Genomic DNA, 10,363 nt, shown 5'->3' with positions numbered 1-10,363 from the left:
CAAAACTCCTTGCTCCTTACAGTTGTGTTTTAATTATACATGTCCCAGGCACCACTCACAGTGTCACCACTTTCCAACCTCATAATCTCACGGTCATACTCTTACACTCATTCAAGGAAGCCTTTAACTCCATGTTCATATTTTTTCTCTCCTCCCTAATTCCTGTCAATTTTTAGACTTCAACATAACATAGACAAATCATCAATTATACCCTCAATAATTTCAACTCAGCTATCTATTTCCATAATCAAATCTTCCACTTTGCAAGGTGGAGAAACCATATGAAGAAGCAGCAGTATTTGGAGTGATAGATGACGGTTCAGAATTTTCTAAGATTAAAGATTCCATGCTGTAGATTCAAGTGCTGAATTCTAAGTGGGACATATAAAGAAAAATACATGCAGGGACATCATAATAAAATTCCAGAAAAACACAAGAAAATTGGCTTTTTAAAAAAAATAGCCAAAGAGGAAAAAAAGACACATTCTTAAATCAGAAACAAAAAGATTGACAGCTGTTGGAGGCCACCCCGCGTAGTGAGCAGAAGGGCCTTGACCGGAGTCCCTAAGGCAAGTGAAAACACATGCGTCTTGGAGGAAAACCTCTGGGTGACAGGACTTGGTTTTGAGAGCCTAGAAGTGACCTGCGTACATCTCCACAGTTTGAGAATAACAAAAATAATGAGCGAACTTCCCAGGCTCTGGCTAGGGGGCGATAAGATTATGTGCGTGAGAACTAACCACCTGGTACCCTACTGTCTGAAGTAAATAGATAATAGTAAGAAAATAGGCTAATCACTCATGCATGTTATCATTATATGGTATGCTTTGATGTTACACCTGCTGTAATTAAAATAGTATATAATGAGCACCAAGACAATAAAGATTTACTGCATGCTGGACATGACAGTCCCCCATGTCTGATTTCCCTCACCGTCGTGTCCCGGGTCTCGGACTCACTAGAAGTCCACAAGTGGCGCCCGAACAAACGGACCTGTAGCTAATACCTCCCACCCAGAGTGACGAGGTGACGACGGCGGCGGGTGACAGTTTACAGAAGGTGGTGAGTAAATAAGGGGAAATTAACAGAATGGGGCATTCTTCTTTTCATCTTTCTACTTTTGCTTCTCTGTTGAAACATTTATTGACTGAACATGGGGCAAAAGTCCCGCTCTCTCAAATTCTTGGATGTTTGAATGTTGTTACTGAATATAATTCTTGGTTTCCTGATACTGGTACTTTTGATCTTGGAACATGGGACCGGGTCCGAGAGACAATGGTCCCGAAACATAAGCAGGGGGAGCCGATCCCTGTAAAGTTTTGGTCCACATGGGCTATACTTAGAGAAGCTATGTTAGCTGTCGACGGAAAAATCCGTCCTGACGCAGCCGTTTTGGTTCAAACTGCGCAGGAATCTTTACATAAGTATAATCTTGATGATGTCACTCTGACTAAGGCAGGTCAAGCTGTTCAGCAATTTCTAGAAGATTGTGATGATGATGTTCCTTTGCAAATATCCAATAAGAGTGACCAAGGGGCTCAGCCTTTTGTTGCGGCTCCTGTTAATAATTCTGCCAAACCTTTTTCAAATATGTCACCAGAGGAGCCGTGTTCAATGTTGCAATCCCCCCTTAAACAGGGTCATAGACAGTGCTCAGGTCTTAAACCAGCTGCAGAGAATTTACGAGAGTTTACTTTAGGAGGTTCAGCTTCCCGTGGACTTCAAATCAGGCCTCCCATCCCTCTTCAGGAGGAGGAGGAAATGAAAACAGTAAGGTCTCATAAAATACGGCCTGAGGATGTGTCTTTACCTGACACTGGGGAGGAGGAATCTGCATTATCAGAAAGTTCTGTTATCCTTTTTTTTTTTTTTTAATAGAGGCATGCTTTATTTATTTATTTGTTTGTTTGTTTGTTTTGCTTATACATGCACTGGGTACAGTCAGAAGCACGGGAGGGTGAATGAATTCACCAGAGCCAGAGCGGGGAGCAGAGCAGGCAGAAGGACCGAAGTACACTGCTGAGGGGAGCAGCGGGCGGCAGGAGAGGTCTGCGCGCCATGTGGGATCCTCCTCCGGTGGCCGGGGAGCAGCCAGGGGATCAAACCAGCGCCGCAGACTCCGCGGGCAGCTTCGCCACCCAGCTCTCAACCACTGCGCCACCGGGGAGGCCCAAGTGCTGTTATCCTTATGGAAGATAATATTACATTAGATCTTAAGGGTAAAGGATGGGATGTAAAAAAGGAACAAAAAGAAAAAGGAGCAACAATAACAATTACAAAAAAAGCGGTGGATCCTGACTGACACCCAAATTGTCTATAAAAGAGTTGACCCATGGAAACAAAATCGCTCTCCCATGGAAAAGGCCATGAAGGGTACTCATGAATTTCACATGTCTTTTCCAGTAGTAATGTGTGATAATAATGCGCCTATATATAAAGGATTACCAATGTCAATTATGAGAGACTTTAAAAAGAGTGTTCAATCAATTCCAAAGAACACCTGCACCCCTATGTTTATAGCAGCACTGTTTACAATAGCTAAGCTTTGGAAACAACCCAAATGCCCAAAAATAGATGACTGGATCAAGAAGATGTGGTACATATATACCATGGAATATTACTCAGCATTCAAAAAAGATAAACACATGCAATTTGCAGCAACATGGATGGCGCTGGAAGGGATCATGCTCAGCGAAATAAGCCAAAAAGAAAAAGAAAAATACCGGATGGTCTCACTCATAGTAGGAATCTAGAAAACTTAAATAAGGGACCAGGAAAATGAATAACTATAAGAAAGTGAAAATCAAAATCAACAAAAAACTATGAACCAGAGACACTTTTAGGGGGGCGGGAGGGGAGGGATTGGGGTCAGAATGGGGGGGCTGCAATTGTATGGGGAATATAACAATAAAATTTATAAAAAAATAAAAATAAAAATAAAAAGAGTGTTCACCTGTATGGGCCAACATCTCCGTATTGTGTGGAAATGCTTTCTAGCTGGTCTGACCAAGAGTACTGACTGGATTGCCCATGATTGGCATTTGGTTTGTAAAACTACTCTCTCCCCAGCTCAATATATGCAATGAAAAATGTGGTTTGCTGAGGAGGCTCATGCTACTGCTCAAGAAAATGCTAGAGATCCGCAAACGGCTCATATTAATATTGATATTTTGGCTGAAACTGGGCCTGCTGCGTCCATTGATTATCAAATTAATACTGCTTCACAGTTGTCTCTTAAACAAACTCGGGATGCTGCTCTTGCAGCCTGGGCTCGTATTAGCTCTGGCACGGCTGCAACTAGTTATACTAAAATACTGCAAAAGAATGATGAATCATACGCTGATTTTCTCTCAGAGCGTCTGGAAGACGCTCTTCAAAAGCAAGTTTGTGATCCTGATATACAAAATAGACTTTTAACACAGTTAGCATATGATAATGCTAACAAAGATTGCCAGGATGCCATACGCCCCATTCGGGACACTAATAACACCTTGAAATATTTACGTGTGTGCCGAGATGTGAGCAGCATAAAATATCAGGCACTTGTGGCAGTAATGGCTGCAGCATCCCTTCAACAGACAACTACTGAAAAAATGCTTTAATTGTGGAAAAATTGGGCATTTTAAGAGGGAGTGTCAACTGTCATCCACCATAAATTCTCAAAAGGGCTCCTCTGCTCGACCGCATTTTCCTTGTCCCCGATGTCAAAAAGGGTTTCATTATGTGAGAAATTGTAAATCTAAATATCACAAAGATGGTACGCCGTTGGGAAATGGGTTGAGGGGCCAGTCCCAGGCCCCGACAAATGTGGGACAGCAATTCCTACGGCAGTTCCATCAGCAGAACAGGCATCAATACCCGATAATGCAGCAAACAGCCGATTCTCCATCTTATCACTCAGTCCCGCCACTGGCGACAGTACAGCAGTAGATTTAATCTCCACTGTTGATGTTACTTTGTGCCCAATTATGGCCCTTACAGAATTCCTACTGGATGTTATGGTCCTTTACCACCAAAGACTGTGGGGCTTATTTTAGGTAAATCTAGTTTAAATATAAAAGTGTTAAATGTACTGCCTGGCGTTATAGATTCTAATTGCCAGGGAGTTGCAAGTGGTGGCTGAGACTAAAATTTCCTGGGAAATTAAAAAAGGAAATTTAATTGCACAATTTCTCTTGCTTCCTCACATGCCTATTGGTCATTCTAAAGTTGAAAGGAAAAGTGGTTTTAGCAGCACAGACACTGCTGGAATTTATTGGTCAGAATTATTACAAAAAGCTGAACGTCCTATGATGCCTTTAATGATAAAAAGCCAAACTTTTACAGGATTAGTTAATTCAGGTGCTAATGTTTCAGTAATTAACAATGATAAATGGCCTGACAAGTGGCCAGTAAAGACTACTACTACTAATATGACTGGAATTGGCTCTGTGTCCGCTCATGCAATTCGTCAAAGTGCTAGGATGTTACAATGTCAGGTGCCTGAGGGTCAGTTAGCTACTTTTCAACCTTACATTCTTTTGGTTCCTCTAAATTTGTGGGGGAGAGATTTGCTGCAGCAATGGGGTGCTCAGCTATAAATTCCTATAAATAATTCTGTGGTTCAAAATATGATGTTTAAAATGAGATATATACCTGGCAAAGGTCTAAGAAAAATTTTACAAGGCATTGCTCAGCCCATTGCATGGGACTCACAGTCATCTTTTCCATAGGGGCCTTGGTTTCTCAATTACAATATGTTCCTAAAATAGTGTGGAAAACGCAAGAACCTATTTGGGTCGGCCAATGGCCCCTGTCTAAAGAAAAGACCCAGGCTCTCCATACTTTAGTTGCAGAACAGCTTCAAAAGGGCCACATAGAAATTTCTTTCTCCCCTTGAAATTCACCTGTGTTTGTAATTAAAAAGAAATCAGGCAAGGGCCTCCCCGATGGCGCAGTGGTTGAGCGCTGGGTTGCGAAGCTGCCCGCGGCCTCTGCAGCGCCGGTTCGATCCCCGGCTGCTCCCCGGCCACTGGAGGAGGATCCCACATGGCATGCAGACCTCTCCTGCCGCCCGCTGCTCCCCTCAGCAGTGTACTTGGGTCCTTCTGCCTGCTCTGCTCCCCGCTCTGGCTCTGGTGATTCTCTCACCCTCCCGTGCTTCTGACTGTACCCAGTGCATGTATAAACAAACAATCAAACAAATAAAATAAATAAATAAATAAATAAAACATGCCTCTATAAAAAAAAAAAAAGAAAGAAATCAGGCAGGCAAGTGGCGTCTTTTAACAGATTTAACACAAACGCTGCTATGCAGCCTGTGGGGGCACTTCAGTCTGGCATTCCTGCTATTGCAGCAATTCCTCAAAATTGGCCTATGACTATTATAGATATCCAAGATTGTTTTTTCACAATTCCTATCCATCCTGAGGACGCTGTTCAATTTGCCTTTACGGTGCCCTCTTTAAATAATGAACAGCCTGCCCTGCGATATCAATGAAAGGTGCTGCCTCCAGGCATGGCAAATTCTCCTACTATGTGTCAGTTTTATGTTGACAAGGCTCTAGTTAGTTCACGGCAGCGATTTCCAGATGGTCGCATTTTACATTACATGGATGATATTTTATTTTATTTTTTTAAAGAGGCATGTATTATTTATTTATTTGTTTGTTTGTTTATACAAGCACTGGGTACAGTCAGAAGCGCGGGAGGGTGAGAGAATTCACCAGAGCCAGAGCGGGGAGCAGAGCAGGCAGAAGGACCGAAGCACACTGCTGAGGGGAGCAGCGGGTGGCAGGAGAGGTCTGCGCGCCATGTGGGACCCTCCTCCGGTGGCCGGGGAGCAGCTGGGAATCGAACGGGCACCGTAGATGCCGCGGGCAGCTTCTCAATCCAGCGCTCAACCACTGCGCCACCGGGGAGGCCCACATGGATGATATTTTAATAGCTGCTGACAGTAACTCTGTCCTTTCTCAAGTTGTACAGTTTTTATTAATGGAACTTCCAAAGTTTGGTCTTTTAATAGCTCCCGAAAAAATTCAAACCTTATCACCTTTTAAATATCTCGGTAGCCTTGTTGACCGCCATACTGTGCGGCCTCAGAGCATGAAACTGCAACAAAAACATTTAAAAACCTTAAATGATTTTCAAAAGTTACTTGGAGATATTAACTGGTTATGCCCTAAGTTGGGCATTCCTAATTATGCTTTAACCCATCTTTTTCAAACACTAGAGGGCGATTCGAATTTACAAAGCCCTAGGCATTTAACCCCTGAGGCCCAAGCACAACTTTCTTTTGTGGAGCAACAAATTAAAAAACAGTTTGTTTCTCGATACCAGCCTGATTTACCATTTAATTTATTAATCTTTGGCACTTCTGAAAGTCCTACAGCAATAATTACACAACAGGACAAGCCACTGAAATGGATAGATATTAAAAACTCAAATTCTCAACCTGTAACTCCATATATTGAACTCATTGCTCAAATTACTGTTAAAGGAAAGCTCCGTGTTAAATCCATATGGGGCTTTGATCCCCCTGTTATTATTTTGCCATTTTCTTCCTCTTGGTTTCAACGGACTTTTCCCTTGTCAGATACACTGCAGCTTGCATTGGCCGATTATCCTAATTACACTGGATGTCACTACCCTGCTGGAAAGTTATGGGATTTTCTCAAGTCTACAAAATGGATAATTTCTGATACTGTTGTTCTTGAGCCTATACCTGGAGCTCCTGTTTATTTTGTAGATGGCTCTTCTTCCAGTATTGCAGCTGCTGTGGGACCACAAATTCAATTTTCAGTCCACACCTTTTATTCATCAGCTCAACAAGTTGAATTATTTGCTATATTTCATCTCTTGCAGCAACTGCCTCCTGGCCCAGCTAACATTATTACTGACTCTTTATATGTTGCCCAATTGGTTCCTCGTCTTGTTACAGGTACTTTACATTCTAAACACCCTGTTCTTGCCTCCTTGTTACAGCAGCTTCAATCAGCGCTGGGATCTCATAATTATCCTCTCCATATTGCACATATTCGTGCACATTCCGGCCTCCCTGGACCTCTGTCTTGAGGCAATGAAACAGCTGATGCATTAACCAAACAAATTTTTCCTGTGTTTTCTTCCCCAGAAGAAGAGCATGCTGTTCTACACTCCAATGCTTTTCGGTTACATTCTGCCTATCATATTCCTTTACATCAAGCTCATTGTATCCTCCAGAGATGTTCTGCCTGTGCACCATATCTATGCCGGACCTCTCCAGCTGGAAGTAACCCACGCGGTTTGTGCCCTAATCAGATCTGGCAGATGGATGTCACCCATTTCCCTGCTTTTTGCCCTTTATCATATTTACATGTTACTATTGATACCTTTTCAGGGTTTTTTGTGGGCAACAGCCCAGTCAGGGGAAGCCTTTGTTCATGTTCAAAATCATTTAGTTTCTTGCTTCGCTGTTATGGGCCTTCCCACAGAACTCAAAACAGACAATGGTCCTTCTTACACTTCTCGTTGTTTCTTTGATTTTTGCAGGGAATGGCAGAATCTTCATCTTACAGGTATTCCTTACAATCCTCGCGGCCAAGCCGTTGTTGACCGTTCTCATCGTACTTTAAAAATATTGCTTTCCTCTTTAATTATAAACAGAAAAGGGGGAGCACAGGGAGGACGACAGCGTTGGATACAAGAAACCCTGTTATCAGCTCTTTTTACTTTAAACTTTCTGAATTTACCGCAGGGGGACCCTGTAACACGCAGCAGTAAGCATTTTGCTACTCAACCAGCATGCAGTGTGCAAGAAACAGTATGGGTGAAAACCCCAGGAACAAATGTGTGGGAGGCGGGGGTGATGATTTTAAAGGGAAAAGGCTATGCTTCTGTCATTTTAGATGGATCCTGTGAAACAATATGGACACCTCTTGGGCTTGTCCGGCCCTGGATCCCGGCCATCCAAGAGACCACCTCAGACTCTGAACGACAACACCATGAGAGACCCTCTGGTCACTTCTCAGCCACTACTATGGGAGACACAGAAGCCATTGATCCAAGGCATGGCCCGTCTTTCAATGAAAAGAAAAAGGAAGGCCACCAATAGTCCTGTTGCACCCATTACATGGGGCAGTGTCAAGGCACTCAGCAATCACGGTGAACAAGTTCTCCACAACCAGGGAGCTCCAGTTAACCCGGAAAATATGTTCCTCGCTATGGCGGCAGTTATCACGTGCGCCTCTGCGGTAGGTGCCAACTATACGTATGCATATTGGGCATATATTCCACACCCCCCATTGCTACAGGTGGTGGAATGGGGACACATTGGGCCTGTCGCCTTGACCAATGACACTTAACACGTGCCTGGTCCTTGGTCAAAAGAGGGATCTTCTCATCCTGATGAGGAAGGACATAGCTTTAATTTTACCTTAGGATATGAATATCTTCCTTTGTGTGCTGGTATGACACCTTGTATACCCATTGCCCCTCAGACCTGGGTTAATATTGTTCCTCCTATTAAAATCAATAATCAGTTTGGCTCACAAATTCATACACTTATGGATATGTATGTTGCTGTTTCTTTTAATTTTACTGAAATAAATACAACATCTAAGGCACGCAGCAATAAGCCGGTTTGTCAGCAAATTTCATATAAGAATTAAACATATTCCCCTACTTTTTGGAGTCAGCGCCATGGGTTAAAAGGGAAATTGTTAAAATCAGGAAAGTATGTTTTTGTTGATTGGGGACCTCATGAAAAGTTTTTGACTAACTGTTCTGATGAATATGGTCCTACAGTTTGTGATTATGTTACAAATGCAGTTTGGAATGTGTCGAAGAATGGGACTGTAAAAGATAGGAACCAATATGGACTCATGGCTTGGCATGATGGAGGCATGGCACCCCCGAGACCTAGCTTGTCGCTTGCTTCTGGATGGTGGGGACCTGAACAATGGGACTTTTGAAAGCTAATAGTTGCCACTACCCCTGTGCAATTTTGGAAAGGCAACTTCTCGGGAACATCACGTTCTATATCTCACTATCACTTGTATATAATACCAGTTTCTATATACAAGCTTGTGTTCGATTCCCTTTTGTAATAGTTATTGGCACTGTTTCATTTGATGAAAAAGTTAAAACTGTAACATGTAATGACTGCTCTTTATATTCCTGTGTTAACTCATGGCTAAGTTTAAGATTAGCTGCCACTCTCTCATTGTGTTAAAAACTAAAACACACTTGTGGCTGGCTGTGAAGCTGACCCAACCCTGGGAAGAGTCTCCAGTGACTGGAGACTACTTAACTGTGTTCATGGTAATTTGTCTTTGGATGTAAAGTCTTTGCAAAATCAAGTACTTCAATACTTTTCTAAAGAACTGCCTACAAATTCTATTGATGGATTGGCTGAGGGTACTGCCAATGCTCTACAGGGCATGGACCCTCGTTCATTTGCTCAAAGTCTGACTCATAGTATTGGTAGTGGAATTACAGTTATACTAATATGTGCTTTGTTGTTTGAAATAGGGTACTACAGTCTCCGACGATGGACAAGCCTCCGGTTCGACTCGGCTAAATTGGTGCTTGAATTATTAAAGACAAAAGGGGGAGATGTTGGAGGACGCCCCGCATAGTGAGCAGAAGGGCCTTGACCTGAGTCCCTAAGGCATGTGAAAACACATGCTTCTCGGAGGAAAACCTCTGAGTGACAGGACTTGGTGCTGAGAGCCTGGAAAGCGACCTGCGTGAAGTCAGGCTTCTACATCTCCACAGTCTGAGAATAACAAAATGGAGAGACCCTGCGTAGTGAGCAGAAGGGCCTTGACCCGAGTCCCTAAGGCATGTGAAAACACATGTGTCTTGGAGGAAAACCTCTGGGTGACAGGACTTGGTGTTGAGAGCCTAGAAGTGAACTGCGTACAGCTCCACAATTTGAGAACAACAAAAATAATGAGCGAACTTCCCAGGCTCTGGCTAGGAGGTGATAAGATTATGTGCATGAGAACTAACCACCTGGTACCCTAGTGTCTGAAGTAAATAGATAATAGTAAGAAAATAGACTAATCACTCATGCATGTTATCATTATATGGTATGCTTTGATGTTATACCTGCTGTAATTAAAATAGTATATAATGAGCACCAAGACAATAAAGATTTACTGCATGCTGGACATGACAGTCCCCCATGTCTGATTTCCCTCATTGTCGTGTCCCAAGTCTCGGACTCGCTAGAAGTCCACAGACAGCTAACACCAACAGAAAGGGAAGCCAAAAGACTGTTGATCTACAATTCCATATTCAAGTCTAAATCTCATTGTATCACTCTTCATACATTTGTATTAATTAGACAATGTCTCCAGTACTAGTTGTCTATGAGGGCAGGGATCAGTCACTACTGACT

At 42.8% G+C, this 10,363-nt stretch overlaps 1 protein-coding gene across 1 annotated transcript; it reads left to right on the top strand.

Annotated features, from left to right (window-relative positions):
• The first annotated feature begins 907 nt into the window (after window positions 1–907).
• LOC119241469 (inteferon-activable protein 208-like) lies at window positions 908–10,141 on the top strand. Its single transcript, XM_037506770.2, has 3 exons — window positions 908–1,062; window positions 7,866–8,210; window positions 9,490–10,141. The coding sequence occupies exons 2-3, from the start codon at window positions 7,866–7,868 to the stop codon at window positions 9,556–9,558; spliced, it is 414 nt and encodes a 137-aa protein (XP_037362667.1). The 5' UTR covers window positions 908–1,062; the 3' UTR covers window positions 9,559–10,141.
• The last annotated feature ends 222 nt before the right edge of the window (window positions 10,142–10,363 follow it).

The sequence above is a fragment of the Talpa occidentalis genome, unplaced genomic scaffold (genome assembly GCF_014898055.3).
Source record: "Talpa occidentalis isolate TD23 unplaced genomic scaffold, MPIMG_talOcc4v2.1 talOcc4.12, whole genome shotgun sequence".
NCBI classification, from domain to species: Eukaryota; Metazoa; Chordata; class Mammalia; order Eulipotyphla; family Talpidae; genus Talpa; species Talpa occidentalis.
The sequence above is the reverse complement of the archived record's forward strand: the minus strand, read 5'-3'. Positions and strand labels throughout refer to the sequence as shown.

What these genes read in the sequence shown, in the direction of transcription:
- LOC119241469 (XM_037506770.2), top strand. Translation starts at nt 7,866, where the DNA reads ATGGATCCTGTGAAACAATATGGACACCTCTTGGGCTTGTCCGGCCCT. An exon ending in TTATCACGTGCGCCTCTGCG is followed by an intron (nt 8,211 to 9,489) that starts GTAGGTGCCAAC and finishes TGTTTGAAATAG; the next exon opens with GGTACTACAGTCTCCGACGA.